Source organism: Myotis brandtii, unplaced genomic scaffold, assembly GCF_000412655.1.
Source record: "Myotis brandtii unplaced genomic scaffold, ASM41265v1 scaffold7, whole genome shotgun sequence".
In the NCBI taxonomy this organism is placed as follows: domain Eukaryota; kingdom Metazoa; phylum Chordata; class Mammalia; order Chiroptera; family Vespertilionidae; genus Myotis; species Myotis brandtii.
The window spans coordinates 934,311-955,826 of record NW_005370740.1 but is presented as its reverse complement, the minus strand read 5'-3'; the positions used below and the strand labels follow the sequence as shown (position 1 = coordinate 955,826).

General features: G+C 38.5%; 1 protein-coding gene across 11 annotated transcripts in view; it reads left to right on the top strand.

Annotated features, from left to right (window-relative positions):
• Positions 1–21,516, top strand: part of BCL2L13 (BCL2-like 13 (apoptosis facilitator)) — a 212,771-nt gene that overhangs the window by 76,690 nt on the left and 114,565 nt on the right. For 6 of the 11 annotated variants that reach the window (XM_005882183.2, XM_005882187.2, XM_005882178.2 and 3 more), the window contains exons 3-5: positions 1,565–1,672; positions 5,084–5,231; positions 12,609–12,678. In XM_005882183.2, the coding sequence (XP_005882245.1) occupies positions 1,565–1,672; positions 5,084–5,231; positions 12,609–12,678 (326 nt within the window). Of the gene's footprint in view, positions 1–1,564; positions 1,673–5,083; positions 5,232–12,585; positions 12,679–13,870; positions 14,379–21,516 lie in introns of those variants that run through there. The other 5 variants (XM_005882184.2, XM_014529914.1, XM_014529917.1 and 2 more) reach the window with 5 other exon arrangements.

Sequence of the window (21,516 nt, the reverse complement as noted above, 5' to 3'; positions counted from 1 at the left end):
CTTTCACAGGGGTCGCCTAAGACCATCGGAAAATACATATATAATTACATATTGTTTTTGTGATTAATCACTATGCTTTAATTATGTTCAATTTGTAACAATGAAAATACATCCTGCATATCAGATATTTATATTACGATTCATAACAGTAGCAAAATTACAGTTATGAAGTAGCAACGAAAATAATTTTATGGTTGGGGGTCACCACAACATGAGGAACTGTATTAAAGGGTCGCGGCATTAGGAAGGTTGAGAACCACTGATCTAAGGTATTTATATAGGCAGAAGTTAAGTGAAATGTCTATCTAGGTAAGCAAAGTATATGTCAGTCATTACATTGAGGAGATTTTTTGTATTGCAGTTCAACTAGAAATTTTCCACAAATTTTTTTTTAAGAATCTAAGTTTTATTTTGGATAGTCTCAGCTCAGAAGGAAAAGGTTTACTTGACCAACATAGCTCAGTGATTGAGTTTCGACCTACGAATCGGGAGATCACAGTTCTCTTCACGGCAGGGGCACATACCTGGGTTGTGGCCTCGATCTCCAGTGTGGGCGTGCAGGAGGCAGCAGATCAATGATTCTCTCTCATCATTGATGTTTCTATCTCTCTCTTCCTCTCCCTTCTTCTCTGATATCAATAAAATAAAAACAGAAAAGAAGGAAAGTGTCTTATGTGGCTTAAAGGACAATTACTTTTGTCAACTTTAAAATCTAAGTTAGAGAAATGTTTAACCTTTTGTTTTTCAGTGGTATTTTAAAGATTCATAGATGCTATAATAATTAAGTTTCTTGGTCTAAATTAATAAACTTATCTTTGAATTCAGAATATTTTGCTTGCAAAAATGAAAACATAAACAGCTAATCCCTCTCTTTATAAAACTTGTCAGTGGTAGAAAACAAATAATATGGAAAAGTAATATAAATATATTCTGAATGGGTGGGGTAGAGAGTATCTTATTTGCATTCATTGTTTTAGAAGAAATGATGAAGTTCTGCAAATATCTGAGGCAGGAGAAATTAGTAAGTAGTTAAGTATCTGGTATATTTTTTTCCTTCAGACTCTTTCCCTTAGTTCTCCATTCTGTGCTAGAGACCAACACCTTTTTTTTCCCTTTTACTGCGTGAGAATATAGTTTTCTTAAGTTGGAGAATATAAATCTTTTGATGATTATAGGCTTTCTCTTGGGCTGCAGTTTATGTAAAGATAAAGAACCATAAAGATCACTATCAAAATATATTATCACTAATCTAAACAACCTTTCAGGTTTCCTTTTCTTTAATGTCAAAAATGTTTCTGAGATACCTCCTTTCTAATCACCCAACCAGAAGATGAGGACAGCCTGCATTAATAGTTTTGTATTCAGATTGACCTGAGTTCCAATCATAGCTTCTCCATAGTAGTGATATAACTTACCCAAGCTTCACCTTTATCATTTTTAAATATCTCCCAGCCCCCTAGCTTTGATAATTTTAATTTTATATTTTTTACTTAGTTAAAATACTACCCATATATTAATGGCTTCTCTCTGCCTCTGTCAATAATAACCTTTCTGTTGGTTTCAGGAGTTCAACAAGATGTAGCTTCACAATCTCTGGATCAAGAAGTTTTATTAAAAGTTAAAACTGAAATTGAAGAAGAGCTAAGATTTCTGGACAAAGAAATTTCTGAAGGTCTCTTTATTATTACTTTCCTAGTTAATTAGAAGATTCTGTTTGGTGTGGTTTACAGTTGGTTTAATTTGATTCTTTACAATAGTGTGTTCTCAACATTACACAGCTTCATTGGTACAGGATTATAAGAGTGAAACTAGTGGTTACTCATTTTTCTTTCCTAGGGGATATGTTTCTAAATTTTTCCTAACTGTTCACAACAGTTTAAATGTAGCCTTTTCTGATGTTAAGTGATGGGTTCAACAATCATGTTAAGGTACTTTCCATTCAATGTAACAACATTAAGGGGAAAAATGTGAGTAAACTGCCCTAACTGGTTTGGCTCAGTGGATAGAGCGTCGGCCTGCGGACTGAAAGGTCCCAGGTTTGATTCCAGTCAAGGGCATGTACCTTGGTTGCAGGCACATCCCCAGTGGGAGGTGTGCAGGAGGCAGCTGATCGATGTTTCTCTCTCATTGATGTTTCTAACTCTCTCTTTCTCCCTTCCTCTCTGTAAAAAATCAATAAAATAAATTTTTTAAAAAATGTGAGTAAACTGCTTTCAGTTTTGCATTATATATGCTATAGATCAGCTGTTGCCAACCTTTCGGACCTCCGTGGGCCACCGGTTGGTGACCACTGCTATAGATAGTTGTAATAGTAATACAGATGTAATTTTATAGCCGTATGTTTTGTACTTAAATTATGTCATAAACTTTAAAAATTGTTATCATTGTAGTAACTAAATGAAATTCAATGCATTGAATGACTGTTCAATCATTCCCTTATTATTGAGGAGAGCATTTGGATTATTTTGAACCCACAATATGGGCATGTGCCCTGACCAGGAATCGAACCAGTGACCTTTCAGTGCAGTGACTTTTCAGTGCATGGGATAATGCTCAACCAGCTCAGCCACACTGGCCAGGGCCTAGTACAAGTTTTTGTGTGGATATATATTGCCCAATAATTGTTTTTTTTTTTTAATATATTTTATTGATTTTTTACAGAGAGGAAGGGAGAGGGATAGAGAGGTAGAAACATTGATGATGATGAGAGAGAAACATCGATCAGCTGCCTCCTGCACATCTCCTACTGGGGATGTGCCCGCAACCCAGATACATGCCCTTGACTGGAATCGAACCTGGGACGTTTCAGTCCGCAGGCCGACGCTCTATCCACTGAGCCAAACCAGTTTCGGCGCCCAATAATTGTTTTAAAAAATATATTTTTATTGATTTCAGAGAGAAAGGGAGAGGGAGAGAGAGAGAGAGATAGAAGCATCAATGATGAGAATCATTGATCCGCTGCCTCTTGCACACCCCACACTGGGGATTGGACCTGCAACCCAGGCATGTGCCCTGACTGGGAATTGAACCGTGACCTCCTGGTATGTAGGTCGATGCTCAACCACCAAGCCACTCCATTTGGGCTATTGCCCAATAATTTTTAACAAGAAAAATTATAAATCATGTTTATAAAATCAGTTCCCTGTTAGTAAAGAATATGAATAGAGATTTACAAATCATCCAGAAACCTAATTTTAGTCTTTTATTTTCCTTTGCCGACATTATAAATTTTTTTTAAATCCTCACCCACGGATATGTTTAGAGAGAGAGAGAGCTCGCACATGCGAGTGCAAGAGCATGTGATCACGTGCTTGTTCATCATTGCTCAGTGGTTGAGCGTCGACCTGTAAACCAGGAGGTCACGGTTCTATTCCTGGTCAAGGCACATGCCAGGGTTGCAGGCTCAATCCCCAGTGTGGGGCATGCAGGAGGCAGCCTTTTAAGGATTCCCTTTCATCATTGATGTTTTTATCTCTCTCCCTCTCCCTTCCTCTCTGAAATCAATAAATATATACTTAACAAAGAGAGAGAGAGAGAGAGAGAGAGAGAGAGAGATTGAGAGAGAGAGAAAAAAACACACACATCGATGTGAGAGAGAAACATCGCTCCGTTGCCTTCTGTATGCACCCTGACCAGAAATCGAACCTGCAACCGTTTGGTGTACAGGACGATGCTCCAACCAACTGAGCCACCTGGCCAGGGTCTTTACCAACATTTTCATTTTCAGAGTATTTTATTGATTTTTAGAGAGAGAGGAAGGGAGAAGAGAGAAACATCGATATGGGAGTGTAACATCCATCGGCTACCTCCCACACACCCCAACCACTATTTTTAACTGACTAAAGTTCCAATTCTATTTTAAGTCTTTGTCCACTTCTGGTGGCAGTACTTATACATAGTAAAATGGGCAAAAGGTCAAAAGAAGAGAAACAACAACAAAGGCTTAATTGCACTCACCTCATTGAACCCTCTTATTAACCAAGACTGATCATTATAATGTGCATCCTCAAGCTTGCTCAGACAACAAAATATTTGTGCATCTTTCATACACTTAATAAAGAAGTAGTATACATAACAGCCTTCTAGGAGCAAGCCTTAGATTAATGCAATAAATACTTCATGGAGATTATTGATAACTCTTGTGAGTGGGTGTAAGCTGCTTACTTTACTGGGATTCTGTGCCCTGAATCCTGTTTGTACCTTGGAACAACAATGATTCTGCTTGTTATCCTGCATTTTGAGAATGGCTAAGTCAGTATAACATGGAGTAAAGAAGCAAATGAGAAGCTGATGGTTTGAGCTGAGGAGAACAGGCTATGACTCTTTATCCATATGCAATTTGTCTACTTGTATAATCTTCAGAGTTTTAACATTTATTCATGGAGTTAAAAAGTTCAATTTAAAAAGGGAATGGAAGTAATTGACTCATTTTATGAGGTGGAATAAACTGATTTGAGTCTGGTTTAAGAAGTGCCACATTGCCCTAGCCAGTTTTGCTCAGTGGATAGAGCATCGACCTGTGAACTGAAGGGTCCTGGGTTCGATTCTGGTCAAGGGCACATGCCTGGGTTTCAGGCTCAATCCCCACCGGGGTGTGCAGGAGGCAGCCAATCAATGATTCTCTCTCATCATTGATGTTTCTATCTCTCTCCCTCTCCTTTCTTCTCTGAAATCAATAAAGATATATTAAAAAACAGTGCTGCATTTATAAAGGTAAAAAACAAAAGTTTAAAAGGAAAATATTAAGAGAGGGATGATAGATCTGGCAGTTGCCTCTCATATATCATTCTTATATCACATTGGTCTGTAATAATGCACTAAATTGGTTTGTATATTTTAACATTTCAGTTTAGTCTTTTTCTTATGGAAACTAAGATGTTCCATAAACATATTTTCTTAAAAAAAAATCTCTAAATGTAGGACGTATCCAGGAAAGATTGATATCTTGTAGTGATTTTCTGACCTTTATAAGTGACTTATAACTTAGCTCATTCTCAGTAGCAGTTGTCTTAATCCCCTGAGCTTTTATAGCACAACTTTTGATAATATATATTGAATTAGATTTTCTTTTGCCCTGTCTTAGCCTTCACCAACATAGGCTTTGACCAGCACATGTCTCCAGTGTTCAGCCCTGCTAACCCAGTAGAAGACTGCTTGGCTCATCTTGGGGAAAGAGTGTCCCAGGAACTGAAAGAGCCTCTACATAAGGCATTGCAAGTGCTCCTCAGCCAGTGAGTTACCATTGCTTCTCTAAGTAGTCTTCTGCAGTGGGTTGGTTAAGACTTTGTTTTACATAAACGGTGTAACTTCTTTTATCACTTAATTTTTTTCACTCTTTCTTCTCTTGCTTTTCCAAAGCATCTCTGTTTGTGTTTTGAGTGACAATATTTGCATCAAAGAAGTGATTTAACTATTCCAACATGGATTTGACTATTTGTATTTTCTTGTTGAGCTGTCAGGTTTCAGCAAATACTTTCACTGAGTAAATACAAGCTATATTATTTGTCCTGACCACTTTTACTACCATTCTCTAGTGGCCAACACAAATATAATGGCTCGGTTTTTATGTCTTGTACTTTGGGATTAACATTACATCTGTATTTTAGGTATCCCAGATGTTGCTGTACTTTGGGGTTGCACCATCTGCCCATGGAACTACTGCTATATTCTTATAGTGTGAACTCAGCTCCTAGCTATGGTTCTGACTTTCTCTCTCTCTTTCCCCCTCCCTCCCTTACAGCTAAAGGCAAGAGGCTTATAGTGAAAGTATATTAAAATAGAACCACATCATTTTTTATAAATCTTAAAAATTCATTTTTCCTAATTTTTTGCTGAGAATCATTAAGGAATTGATATGAATTAGAAAAAACATTTGTTGCTGAAGCCGGTTTGGCTCAGTGGATAGAGCGTCGGCCTGCGGACTGAAGGGTCCCAGGTTCGATTCCGGTCAAGGGCATGTACCTGGGCTGCGAGCACATCCCCAGTGGGAGATGTGCAGGAGGTGGCTGATCGATGTTTCTCTCTCATCGATGTTTCTGGCTCTCTGTCTCTCTCCCTTCCTCTCTGTAGAAAGTCAATAAAATATATTTAAAAAAAATAAAAAAATAAAAAATATATATAAAAAAAAAAAAGAAAAGAAAAAACATTTGTTTTAATGAACGTTGGCAACTATCTAAAACAGGATGACATCTCTTCTTTTTCTAAAAGGGCCAAAATTCAGCCCTAACCGGTTTTACTCAGTGGATAGAGCATCAGCCCACGGACTGAAGGGTCCCAGGTTGGATTCTGGTCAAGGGCATTTACCTTGGTTGCAGGCTCAATCTCCAGTAGGGGGCATGCAGGAGGCAGCTAATTGATGTTTCTAACTCTTTATCCCTCTCCCTTTTTCTCAGTTAAAATCAATAAAATATAAAATAAATAAATCCTAAATAATAAAAGGGTAATATGCAAATAGACCAAATGGCAGAATGACTGGTTGCTATGACGTGCACTGACCACCAGGGGGAAGACCAATGCAGCAGCTACCCCCTGGTGGTCATTGTGCTCCCACATGGGGAGTGCCACTCAGCCACAAGCTGGGCTGACGGCTGGCAAGTGCAGCAGCAGTGATGGGAGCCTCTCCCACCTCCGTGGCAGCGCTAAGGATGTCTAACTGTGGCTTAGGCCCGCTCCCCACCTAAGCCATCAGTCGGGCATCCCCTGAGGGCTCCCGGACTGCAAAAGGGCACACGCTGGGCTGAGGGATCCTCACCCCCTGAGTGCACAAATGTCGTGCACCAGGCCTCTAGTAAATAATAAAAGGGCCAAAATTCAGATGCTACAGTGTTGTTGTAGTAAGGTAATTCCTTACTTTCATGTAGGCAGAGTTTATATGTTACCATGTAGTAGAAGGAAGCAATATGGGTTTAACGAGAATTCACTTTGTTAAGGTGACATGAGCAAATGTAAAAATGCAATTATATATAGGAAACAGTGAAATGAAAATTACATTTGGATCTTCTTAACCTTATATATAGGAAAGTTTAAAAATAAATATGGAGCCCTGGCTGGTTTGCTCAGTAGTTAGAGTGTCAGCCCCATGCAGGTTTGATTCCCCATTAAGGGCACATACCTGGGTTGTTGGTTTGATCCCTGGCCCCAGATGGGGCATGTGTGGGAGGCAACTAATCATTGTGTCTCTCTTGCATCGAAGTTTCTCTTTGTCTCTCTCTTTCCCCCTCCCTCCTTTCCAGTCTCTCTAAAAACCAATGGAAAAAATATCTTCAGGTGAAGATTTACAAAAAATAAAAATAAATAAATATGGAGAGGAGATTACAATATAGGTGTTGGGAAATAAGACAATAGGAAATTTGGAGATGGCTGTGGATTTCAAAGTATTCTATGGAGCCTTCTGGGCCCTTGCAGAGGTGAGGACAGGGTGAGTGGGTAGGGTTTATTAGTGCCTCTCCACTGCTCTTAAACCAGAATAGCTATACTTTCACATATGTTATATATTTATGTTTCATGTAAGATTTGAAGAAATTTTGTTTGCCAAAACAAACAAAACTTGTACAAGCTATTGGGACTGGGAGTAGAATAACTGAGATATATAAGACAAAAAAATTCTGTTTCCACCCTGACCAGTTTGGCTCAGTGGCTAGAGCATCGGCCTGTGGACTGAAGAGTCCCAGGTTCGATTCCAGTCAAGGGCATGTACCTTGGTTACGGGCACATCCCCAGTAGGGGGTGTGCAGGAGGCAGCTGATCATTGTTTCTCTCTCATGGATGTTTCTAACTCTCTATCCTTCTCCCTTCCTCTCTGTAAAAAAATCAATAAAATATATTTTTAAAAAAATTCTGTTTCCAATTTTTTAAAATAATTTTTAGGGAGGGAGGGAGGGAGAGAAAGAGAAGGAAGCATTGATTTGTTCTACTTATTTATGCATTTATTGGTTGCTTCTTGTATGTGCCCTAACCAGATATCTAACCTGAAGCCTAGTGTATTAGAATGATGCTCTAACCAACTAAGTTACCCTGCCAGAGCCCTGTTTCCAATTTATTTTTAAAAAATATATTTTTATTGATTTCAGAGAGAAAGGGAGAGGGGAAGAGAGATAGAAACATTAATGATGAGAGATAATCATTGTTTGGCTGCCTCCTGCATCCTCCTACTGGAATTCGAACCTGAAACCTGGCCATGTGTCCTGATTGGAAATCGAACTGTGTGACCTCCTGATTCATAGTTCGACACTCAACCACTGAGCCACATCAGCCCAGCCCTGTTTCTGGTTTTGATACAAACTATTTGTAGCTTTGAGCAAACCATTTCACTCTATATCTCAATTTATCCATCTGTCAATTTTAACTTAACTTGGATATTATGAGCACTCTAAAGAACAGTATTATATAGGTTTTTGAAAAAGTATTGTTTTTGGAGTCCTTTTCATAGTGTATAAGAAAAATTGGTATTTTCTCACTGCAATGTAAGTGATATTTTTTAAAAATCTTATTTTTGATGAATTTTATTTATTTATTTTTCTCTAGACTCTGAATACTGATATAATTATTTTTGAAATTGGTATCTCTGGTGGTTAGGCATCTGAATAAAATTTTTTTTCAGAAATCTCATTTTTCCTTTTGTATTGTGTTTATTTTCAGTATTTTTCTTCTACTCAAAGATAAATATTTTTACTTTTAAGACATGTTAAGATCTTTCCTTTATAGAATCTAAAGGATATCTGATGTAATTTTCAAATGGCAAATACTAAAGCAGAGGTCTTTTATTTTTTAAGGAATATTGAACTCAACATATATCCTGTTTTAGCAGTTAAGAAGAAATGTTCTAGTAGATTTTAGCCAATTTTGAAAAAAATATGTGTGATTATCAGAAATACACTTTTGAAAGTTGTTAAGTGCTTTTACTAATACCTTAAAAATAACTATCTGATGATGAACTAGAATTATTTTTTGTTGTTGATCCTCATCTGAGGATATTTCTCCATTGATTTTTGGAGAGAGTAGAAGGGAGGAAGAGAGACAGAGAGAAAAACATTGATGTGAGAGAGACACATTGATGATTGCTTCCCGCACGCACTCCGCAGGGCTGGGATGGAGTCTGCAACTGAGGTACGTGCCCTTGACCAGAATCAAACCTGGGACCCTTTAGTCCATGGGCCAATGCTCTGTTCACTGAGCAAGACTGGCTAGAGCTAGAATTACTTAAAACATTTTTTAAAAAATACGTTTTCATTTTTAGAGAGAGAAGAGGGAGAGGGATAGAGAGATAGAAACATTGATGAGAGAGAAACATCATTGATGGGCTGCCTCCTGTATACCCTTCACTGGGTTTCAAGCTCACACCCCGTGCATGTGCCCTGACTGGGAATCATATTGGTGATCTCTTGGTTCATGGGTCAACCAACCACTGAGCCACACCTGCCGAGCATGAACTAGAATTATTATGTAGGTTCATGGCAGTATTTTTTAAGGTGGAAGATACCACCCACCCTCCATTTTCTTTCTTGTTCTGTTTTCAAGTAGCTCATTTGAAAGGGCTGGCTTTTCTGCTACACTTTTCTATCTATTAGATGTCCTTTGATTGTTTTAATCTGCTGGATTGTTAATGTGCATATATGTGTGTACATATGTTTCAAATCATTTCATTCTGAAGGATGCTATTTTAGCCTGATAGACAAACTACCAATAAGATCTACTGTGACCCACAGTAGCATCAAACAGTTCAGGAAAGGAAGTGAAGGGGCTGATATACGCAAGTAAAGCTTCAGGGAGAATATAGGTAGGTAGACTGTATAGTATCTGCTGAAGTTTAGGATTTACAAACACGTAGTATTTAGTACAAGTTTTCTAAAAAAAAATACTAAGCTCATTTGGATGGGAATATATCAGGAAGGTAGTATATAACATATATATTTTTTAAATTAAATTTATTGGGGTGAAATTGGTTATATAAAATCTTATTAAAAAGGTCACCCCTGGTGTCTCAGCATCACTGTAGTATTGATTTTATTTTGACTTGTATAAAAGAATGATACCCATGTCATCATAACCATTATTCTGAAATACCTAGACCAGCACTTTCCATAGAGATAATGAAAGTCACATATATGTAATTACAATTTTTTGCAGCCATATAAAAATTAAATTATGATTTTAAATAACATTTTATTTAATGTAATATATTAAAATATAGTTTTAATATATACTCAATATAATGACTTATTAATGAGATACTTTACATTCTTTTTTCTTTGAAATCTGGTGTGTATTTACACTTTCAGCACATCACTAGCCACATTTCAAGTGCTTGTTAGCTACATGTGGCATCTAGACTTTATCATGTCATGTGTCAAAATCTTAAGTTAAAATAGTGTGGCCTTTAGGGCCATATCTAATTGAGTATAAATTCCTACATTGCTCTTGCCAGCTATGTGGATTTGGGATAGTCTCTTAGCTTTTCTGAGCTTCAGTTTCCTAATATATAAAATGATAATATGAAATATGTGAAAAATAAAACCTAACAGTAGGCTGCCAATAAGTGGTAGCTGTTAGCAGTCGTCTGTATTCACAGGCTGAAGAAATCACAGAGTTGAGTGGTCAGATCAGAAAATACCTTTGAGATGGATTTTAAAATAAGACTCCTCTCTTTTTTACATATCCTATATAATAGAGAGCTAATATGCAAATGGTTGTCATGCTGTAACGGCTCAGACACTCAACACGGGGGAGAGAGGAATGCGGACCAGCCAGGCACAAATGAGCTCGCAAGAGAGGAATGGGGACCAGCCAGGCTGTGGCCAGGAGAGGGACAAGCTGCCCGCCCTGAGATCCTGGGTGCCAGCAGCTGCGCCTGCGGCCCAGGTGAGGGACAAGCTGCATGATCTGCGGTCCCAGGTGCTAGTGGCTGGGGCTGGGGCTGCAGCTTGGGAGAGAGACAAGCTGCCCGCCCAGCGGTCCCGGGTGCCAGCGGCTGCGCCTACTCCTGCGGCCCGGGAGAGGGACAAGCTGCACGCCCTGCGGTCCCGGACGATCAGTCAGGCAGAGGTAGTTAGGGGCGATCAGGCAGGCAGGCAGAGGGGTTAGGGGCGATCAGGCAGGTAGGCAGGCGAGCAGTTAGGTGCCAGTGGTTCCAGATTGTGAGAGGCAGTCAGACATCCCCTGAGGGGTCCTGGATTGGAGAGGGTGCAGGCCGGGCTGAGGGCCCCTCCCCCACATGCATCAATTTCATGCACTGGGCCTCTAATCTATATATATAAAAGCCTAAGTGACCATCTGACTGTCCAACCGATAGCTATGACACTCACTGATCACCAGGGGGCAGACGCTCAATGCAGTAGTGGAAACCACAGGCTTGGAAACATGGAACAAACTGATGAATCTCAGAGGGGAGGGGGAAAGGGGGAGGGCGAAAAGAGATTAATCAAAGATCTTAGATGCATATTAGAGGTCCGGTGCATGAATTCACGCCCTCACAGTTCGGGACCCCTTGGGGGATGTCAGAGAGCCAGTTTTGGCCCAATCCCCACAGGCCAGGCCGAGGAACCCTGCCAGTGCACAAATCCTTGCACTGGGCCTCTAGTATGTTAATAATTTGCCCACAAAAGGGGGCTTACATTTTACTAAATCTATTATCTAAGCTGTTCATGCTTACATATGTTACTTGGTTTTCAAGTATTTTGTTGTTGTTATTGTTAATTTGCACATGAAACCAAGACTTAAAATATAGTACTCAAAGTCCCTCAATAAATTGTTGATTGAGCCCAGCTGGTGTGGCTTAGCAGTTGAGCATCGACCCAGGAAAAAAGAGGTCGCCGGTTCAATTCTTGGTCAGGGCACATGTTGAGGTTGCAGGCTTGATCCCCAGTAGGGGTGTGTGCAGGAGGCAGCCAATGGATGATGTTCCTCTCTCATCGATGTTTCTATCTCTCTATCCCTCTCCCTTCCTCTCTCTCTAAAAATCAATAAAAACATTAAAAAATGATTGATTGAGCATTGTCGTCGCTCAGTGATTTGAATTTTGGCATAACTAAAACATTCATGGAAACAATCAGAAAGGCTTCTCTCTCTGCCCTCTAGGATTTTATGTTATAAGACACCAAGTTAAAAATAGAGCTCCGTTTATTGGCCTTGTTTATTACAACTTCTTATATCCTCAATTTGAAAAATGTTCCAGTGACAAGTCTCTTTAATTTTTAAATATTTTAGATTTTTTGTCTTAAAAAATAAAATTATGCTTTTAATTTTATTAATAAGATAATGCTTATTATTTGATCCCATATTAATAATCCAAGTGTTTATGTTTATCTACAATATAGAAATCCTGTTGGGTAACTTTAATGCAATTATAAAAATTTATTATTTTTATTATTACTTGTTATGTTAACTGATTTTCGAAACTGGTAATATGCATCTCAGCCTATTGAGAATGCTTGAAGAAAAGTATATACCAAATGTTAATAGCCATATCTCAAAACAAAACAATATGTTGAATTATCTGTATTAGTTTTGCAAAAAGTTCCTACAACATTAGAGTAATGACTGTATACTTATTCACCTGGAAATTTAGAATTTTTCTACTTAGTGACACAGACTTTTAAAAAAAATTTCTACAGGCCAGTGACATATCAGACATATCGGGAATGTACACTGGAGACCACAGTTCATGCCAGCGGCTGGAATAAGGTATTAACCAAATTATCTCTTCTCTTGTAAGATTTTAGTGTGTTAATGATAAAGTAGAGGAGGAATTGCTAGCATCCTATAAGAGAAAACTGTTAGAGCTCATTATTTAATGCATAAGTCCAACTGTGTAAAGTGGATTTTTTTTTGAGAACATGATCCACATTTTATTTACATTTTAAGACTAACTTTAATCTCAAAAATCACATACCCATTCACCTATTTCCTTTTTGCTGATTTCACTTAAAACTAAATGCATGGATTGTCAAACAAAGACTGTAAACAAATATTTACCATGTCTGTTACATGTAACACACAGAAACAGCTTTTAACAGAAATTCATTGACCTTCCCCATGACATTTTTTTATTGTAAACACAGGTATCAAAACAATCCTGAACATATTTTTGATACTATTGGTAGTCAGCACCCACACCACTTAAAAAATTAAAACAATTTGAGACAATATTCATTGTTCCTTCTACTTTAGACAATTTAAATTGAAGCTCTTTCACTAAGCAAGATGGATAAAGCATGCCATTTTTCTTTTTTCCTTCTTGAAATTTTTACTTTTTAGTAAAAATCACCGTACTTTCATCTTGTAAACCTGAATTCTATTTTTAATACTCCAGGTTTATGTTTAAATGACAGAGCCTTAAAAAAATTGTGCTGCAATTTTTCTCCTGTTACCTGAAAACATAATGTGTGTACATATATTAAATATATTCTTACACATGTCCAGGTCATGTTTACCAGTTGGCATTCTTTTACTTAATGTGTGGGTATTTTGCATTGTGATATTTAATCAAGACATTAACATGAGTAGGAGATTGTTGATTTAAGTTTGAGATCCATTAAAATTAATTATTGTATGTTTGTCGTTCTGGTGGCTGTGGAAGCTTCTTATTTTCTTTGGACATCATTAGATGTCTTAGTTCTTGCAGTACAACTTTAATGCTATGTGAATTTTGCCATTTTGCTAATACTGGCATGCTCTGTGCATCTGCCATTCCACTGGAATTATTTGTTCCATTCATATTAATTTTGGTTACAAATCTAACTGATGGAGGAGCTTCTGGGTATTTATGTCCACATTCGACTTTCAGGCTATATATTCTGTTTTCATAAGTTGTCCTTGGTGGCCCAGTAATCATGCCTGTCCACCTTGTAAGTGTCATATCTTCATCATCTTCAAGGCCCCAGCTAACCGTACCATCACCTACTCCTTTTTGTCCTTCTTCAAGTTCTTCCAACAAGCAAAAATTATGAGGAACTTTAACTCCTGTGGAGACCGCCATCTTCTTCTGCACACTAAAGTGGATATTTTTATTAAAGCGGCTTTAGATTAATGCTGCATGGTCTGCTTGGCCCCAAAATATATAAGTCCTATAGTATAGCGGTCGCCAACCTTTTGGACCTCACGGACCACCAGTGGTCCGTGGACCACCAGTTGGCGACTGCTGCTCCAAAGGTTTCCTATAGTATCCCACTCTTCTTTTCCATTTATCCTTAATTTCCCATCATTTTTTTCCCCAGTTTTAACTTTACTGTTTTAATATCATGAAATACAAGTACAATACATTGTACATGTATACTTTTTTACTACATGGATATGGAATAATACATTTGTGTTTTTACCAGAATCTGTATCACCCACTACTATGGTTTTAACATGAATAAAATTTAAAAAACACAAGTCTTTTCTACCGTTGTTTTTAATCTTAATATTCTTGTTCAGCTGCTTTGGAGAACAGCTAAGAAATGCAAAATCACCCTAGCCAAGAGTTTTGACTGGGTAATTTTGTTATTTCATGTTGGCTGAAATCTCCCTTATGGTGGCATTGCAAAGACACTGTGCACTTACAGGGGACAGGAAAAAGTGTTGTCTTAACAACCCTCTTAAAACTTAAGAGGGCAAATGACCATTTCCTATAATGTACAGAATATTATAAGTCACAACAACAGAGGACCATAAAGCTCCACATGTACTGAAGAAAAGCAAGTTTGCAAATATTTAAGTGAGAGTAACATCATATAATAAAGAAGTAAACTGTGCTAAAGTGTCTAGAATTCAGCCTCCTCAGCGTACATCAGTTTTCAGCCATTTCAACTAAGACTTTTCTTATGACAAACAAAAAATAATGAAAGTAGCATTTACTATGTTGGAAATGCAAAAAATAAAAAATAAAAATACTGCTAATCCCATAAAATATTTGGAACTAATTTTGTTTTCATAAATAAATAAAATGGTGTTGGTGTTTAACTCAAAGTTTTAATTATCATCCTTACTGTTTTAAAAAAACATTCAAACTAGTGCCAACCTTTAAGAATAAACTTTGGAATATTTAAAAGAACAAGTTTGGAAAAATGAACCACATTTTTCATTGCCAGAATTATGCTTTGTTCTTGGTAGAATCATCTTTGTTTCTTCTCTTTATGTCCCAATGATAAACCCTGGCCATACTGACTTCAGTGGTAGTAAATTGATCTTGAAGAAAGTCAAGGTCTTCCTTACGAGAATCCAGATTCTTTGTGGCAGTGGTTACATTTTTTTTCAACAATGCCTGAGCTTCATCAATATCATATTCAAGCATTACATTAGCCCCCAACCACAGACACACTTTATCGTTAGGAGGAACTAAAGCTTTGCAGTACAGGTTATCTGCCAGTAAGAATCTGGTCTCCATTGAATTGGTGTACTCTTTCTTCTTCTGCATGCATTTCAAAATTTCTAAAATCTGCTTTATTTCAGGAATCTGACCCTTTTATTTTATTTTTTTTGACTTTTAAGTCTTTTTTAAAAAATTTTTTTCTTGATTGATTAAGGTATTACATACGTGTCCTTATTGCCCCATTACCTCTCCTATCTCCCCCCCACCCCCACTCATGCCCTCACGCCCCTGTTGTCTGGGTCCATTGATTAGGCTTATATGTATGCATACAAGTCCTTTGGTTGATCTCTCCCCTTTACCCTCACCCTCCCCTACCTTCTCTCTGAGGTTTGACGGTCTGGTCGATGCTTCTCTGTCTCTGGATCTGTTTTTGTTCATCAGTTTATATTGTTCATTATATTCCATAAATGAGTGAGATCATGTAATATTTATCTTTCTCTGACTGGCTTATTTCACTTAGCATAGTGCTCTCCAGTTCCATACATGCTGTTGCAAATGGTAAGAAAGGAATCTGACCCTTCAGCCTCCTTTTCTTTTGAACAAGGTTGAGTTCCGTAAACTTACACTTCTGGTACTGTTCATCCAACTTCTTTAGCTCTGTACCCACAGTCTCATTCCCAGGCTGTTTCATGTAGGAATCCACATGTTCCACAAACAGCTTCAGGAATCCCTAGGTGGAGCCGCCCCCCGTTCCCTGAAGCCAGTTCTCCTAAGCCACAGGCATCTCTAGCCACCGCCATCTTCAGGAAGCGAGCATGTGCGACTAACTCTTCCCATCATTTCTTCATTTCTCTGTTATATATGACATTTACCTCCAGATTTTTACTAGTATATGTTAACATGTAAGTGTGTCTTGGGGTGGGGAAAAGAATAAGGGCTTCATTTTGGGAGACAACTTCTGAGTCTCTTAAATGAATAATAGTACCATTTGTGTTTTAGATTTTACAAAGTCTCTCATGTCACATCTCATTTGATCTTCACAACCACCCTTTGCAGAAGGCGGAATAGATTTTATTAGTTGTTATTTGTTTATTTAGGTCAGGTGAGTAATCAAAGAAAAAAGTTAGACTTGCCTAGGACCCCTACACTAACTAGTAAATATTTCTGAATTAACATTAGAGCTAAAATCTAATTCCAACTCCAGTGTACCACACTGCTTATCCATTATGTTAGACTGTATTATCTATATATCACTTTGAAAAGGCAGTCTAAAGGAATACAATATAGGATGGCTAAGCTCAATTTGAAGTTTGGCCTTGAGTGATAAAGTGCTAGGGATGAGAAAATTTGTGGAATTTTTCAGATAATCACCTTTATTGAGAATTGTTAGTAATAGGATTCTGATCATGTGACCTCACATACCTAACTGATTTATATTATTGTTACTCACCTTAATACAGGCTTTGGGATCATTATGGCATAATTAGCATCATAGGCTTTATTATTGGACTTTGTTTCAAATATCAGCTTTGCCAAGGACTAGATGCATGTCTTTGGACAGGTTAATTAAGCTTTCTAAATCTTAATTTTCACATATGTGAAATGGAATGATAATACTAACCTCATGCATTTTATGAGAATTAATGACATAATGTATGTTAAATGATTATTTAGCACATTGTCTGGCACCAGAGTAAACACGCAATAAACCATGGCTACTAAACACATGAGACCTTGTTCTGAAATAGTCACAATTGTGGAGTTTTACATGTTACTTGGCTGTAAATAATTAGTTAAAATATCTGACTATAGCCCTGGTCGGTTTGGCTCAGTGGATAGAGTGATGGCTTGGGGACTGAAGAGTCCCGGGTTTGATTCTGGTCAAGGGCACATGTGGTTACAGGCTCTATCCCCAGCAGGGGGCATGCAGGAGACAGCCGATCAATGATTTTCATCATTGATGTTTCAGTCTCTCTCTCCCTCTCCTTTCCTCTCTGAAATCAATAAAAATATATATATTTTAAAAATCAGACTGTATTTGCTTTTTTGGAATGAAAAAAAATTCTCATATGGACATTTGAAATAGATTTTTATAAATAAAAATGAGCTCTGTCATATTTCTTAGTATATCAAAGAACAAATATTTAGGTACCTAATATTACTAGCCTTCTTTTCCTATTATATATTCTCTTTCTTTCATCCCTGTCTAGTGAATGTTATTATTAACTCTTGTATGTCCTCCTCTCCTTGATCCTGAGGTTATCTTAAAAAACTTGAGTAAACCCCAGTCTTCACTGACTCTCTTCATGTGTCCTTTTCCCCCATGCTTTGTTTTAGTTCCACATCTGGACCAAGGGCTAACGGTTCATTTTAAAGTCTGTGGCTTGAATGCCTCATATAAATGAGGCATAACAATTAGAATATTTATCTAATGTATAATATACATAATATATAAAATCCTATATAATAAAAGAGAAACATGTAAATTGACCATCCCTCTGCTACGCTCACCAGCCATTCAGGAGTGAGTATGCAAATCAACCCGACAAAGCTGGCAGGTTAATTTGCATACAGAGGTGCCGGGCGGAGAGCAGAGCAGGAGAGCCGGTGGCTTGTGGGGGGATGTGGCTCCCTTGGTCGCTCCCCCCAAGCTGCCAGGTGGAGAGCAGAGCAGGAGAGCCAGAAGCTTGGGGGGACGTGGCTCCCTCGGTTGCTCCCAGTGACCGAGGGAGCCACGTCCCCGCTAGCCGCCGGGCGGAGAGCAGAGCGGAATAGCTGGCAGAGAGTGGAATGACTTGGGGAACTTGGCTCCCCAAGTCACCAGACGGAGAGCAGAGAGGGAGAGCTGGCAGCCTGGAGGACTTGACAGAGTGGGAGGCCATGGGACAGGAAAACCAAGAGCGTGGGGAGCACCCGGAATTCTGGGAATAGTAGTACTGGTGGCAGCCCCAGGACCAGAAGCGGAAGCCCAGAGCATGGGGAGCACCAGGAGTGCTGGGAATTGTAGTTCTGGTGGCAGACGGATCTCCTAGACCAGCGGTTCTCAACCTGTGGGTTGCGACTCCTTTGGGGGTCGAACGACCCTTTCACAGGGGTCGCCTAAGACCATTGGAAAAAACATATATAATTACATATTGTTTTTGTGATTAATCACTATGCTTTAATTATGTTCAATTTGTAACAATGAAAATACATCCTGCATATCAGATATTTACATTACGATTCATAACAGTAGCAAAATTACAGTTATGAAGTAGCAACGAAAATAATTTTATGGTTGGGGGTCACCACAACATGAGGAACTGTATTAAAGGGTCGCGGCATTAGGAAGGTTGAGAACCACCTAGAGGAATCTAAGTCCTCCAGGGCTGAAAAGAATCTGGCTTATGCTAGGCAACAGGAGTGCCCTTCCCAATCAAAATCATATTGGCTAATTTGAAGCAGTTAGCTAATATTTTACATTTTGCATGAATATTTGCAAAATTCTGATATAACATTGTTATATATGAATTTGGCTATCTGGCAGGTAAATGAGTCTCATCAGAGAGAAGAAACACCCATCAGAGAGAAGAAAAAATTGTCCACAAAGCATGTCAGGTTATGGGGCAAACAATATCAGTGGTATAAGAATTGTAAAAGCATCTTGGTCATACTCTTTAAATATATCAGAAGAAGGGGAGGAAGAAAGCTGGTCACAAACCTGTATTAATATTATGATTTTTTTTAAGTACACGTATTAATGTTGACTATTAATGTCGTATATATATGCCTAGAAATGTAATGAAATGTGTGCCAAAATATTGGATAATACATAGTAGTTATCTCAGAATTGTAGGTAATTTTCTTTTTTCCCCTGGTTAATATTGTGTTTCTTCCCTATATACTTATCTGTTTATAGAAAAAATGAAGAAAATGACCATCAAAAAGAAAAAGGCACTCTGGCTGGCATAGCTCAGTGGTTGAGCATCAGCCTATGAACCAGGAGGTCATTGTTTGATTGATTTCTGGTCAGGGCACATGCCTGGGTTGCAGGCTTGATCCCTAGTGTGGTGCGTGCAGGAGGCAGACAATGATTCTCTCATCATTGATATTTCTATCTCTCCCTCTCACTTCTCTCTGAAATCAATAAAAAACATTTTTTTAAAAGAAAAAAAGAAAAGAAAAAGGCAACTAGAGTGTTCCTGTATGATGTTCATAGTATAATAAATAGACTTTGGAAAAATAATAGCAAAGATAAATGAATTATTTGCCTTGATTAATTTTAGTGGAATATTAAATCACTAATCTTTTAAATTTTTTATTAAAATTTTAAGCATATACAGAAGTAGAGAGATTTTTATAATCCCATGTATCCATTACTCAGCTTCAACAATTATTAATATACTAGAGGCCCGATGCATGAAATTTGTGCGCGGGGGGGGGGGGAGGGGGTGTCTCTCATCCTGGCCTGTGCCCTCTCACAATCTGGGACCCCTTGGGGGATATCCGACTGCTTGCTCCTGCCACCGCTGCGCTCGCCGCCAGCCATGAGCCCCGCTTCTGGCTGAGAAGCACTCCCGCTATGGGAGCACACTGACCACCAGGGGGCAGCTCCTGCGTTGAGCATCTTCCCCCTGGTGGGCAGTGTGCATCATAGCGACCGGTCGTTCTGGTTGTTCCGCCGTTACGGTCGCTGGGCTTTTATATAGATAGATAGATGGCTGGTCTTGTTTTACTTATTCATCCTCCCCCACACATACAAACACATTCTTCCTACTTTCCCCTAGATTATTTTGAAGTAGACCCTATACATATTATTTTATTCATAAATATATTAGTATGTATTTCCAAGAAAAATGTATCCCTTTTTTTAACCAGCTGATAATACCATTGTTACATATCAATTATTAATAGTAATTCTAATATCACATTATCCATTCACTATTCAAATTTGTAAAGGTATTTTTAAAAGGTGATTTGTTTGAAAAGTATCTAAACATTTGGTTAATATGTCTCTTACATCTTTCCTTTTTCTTTATTTTCTAACAGCTTTATTGAGATAGAATGCCTTGCAGTTTACCTTTTTTTGGGGGGTGTTAATCCTCACCCTGAGGATGTATTTTCTATTGATTATTTTAGAGAGAGTGGAAGGGAAAGACGGAGGGGGGAGAGAGAAAGAGAGAGAGAAACATCGATGTGAGAGTGACACATCGATTGGTTGCCTCCCACATGTGTCCTGACCAGGGCCAGGGATAGAAACTGCAACCCAGGTACATACCCTTGACTGGGAATTGAACCCACAACCCTCTGGTGTGTGAGCCAGTGCTGTAACCACTGAGCAACACCGGCCAGGGCAATATAATTTATATAAATATATATTTTTTATGTTTTTATTGATTCTACAGAGGAAGGGAGAGGGAGAGAGATGGAAACATCAATGATAAGAGAGAATCATTGATTGGCTGCCTCCTGCACACTCCCAATTGGGGATTGAGCCTGCAACACGGGCATGTGTCCTGACCAGGAATTGAACTGTGACCTCCTGGTTCATAAGTTGACGCTCAACCACTGACCCACACTGGCCAGGCCAATTTACCATTTAAAGCACATAATCCAGTGGTGTTTAGAATATTCACAGAATTATGCAACCATCATCACAATCAATTTTTGAAAAATTTCATTATCTCAGAAAGGAACTCGATATTTTTTTTATATCACTCTCCAATTCCCCTGTTACCCTCAGCCGTAAGCAACCACTAATATGCTGACTGTCTCTACAAATTTGATTATTCTTGATATTTCATATACATTGACTCAGTTAAAAATTAAATTTATTGGGGTAACAGTTGTTAGTAACATTATATAAACTTCAGGTATATAATTTTATAATACATCATTATTATATTCCATTGTGTGCTCACTACTCAAAGTCTAGTCTCCTGTCATTATCATATATATATTCTACATAATAAAAGAGAAGCATGTAAATTGACCGTCTCTCCGCTATGCTCACCAGCCAATCAGGAGTGAGTATGCAGATTAACCCAACAAAGATGGCAGGTTAATTTGCATACACAGGCACCAAAGTGGCCTGGGTCCTGGGAACATCCTCTGAGTGGCCGGTGTCCCAGAAGCCCCCAGTCACTCCGGGCCTATGGGCACAGGTGCCAAGCGGATGTTCCCACCCTGTGGCTGCTTGTGCGTCCACCGGCGCCAAATGGCGGCCTGGGTCCACGCCCCCCAGCCCAATG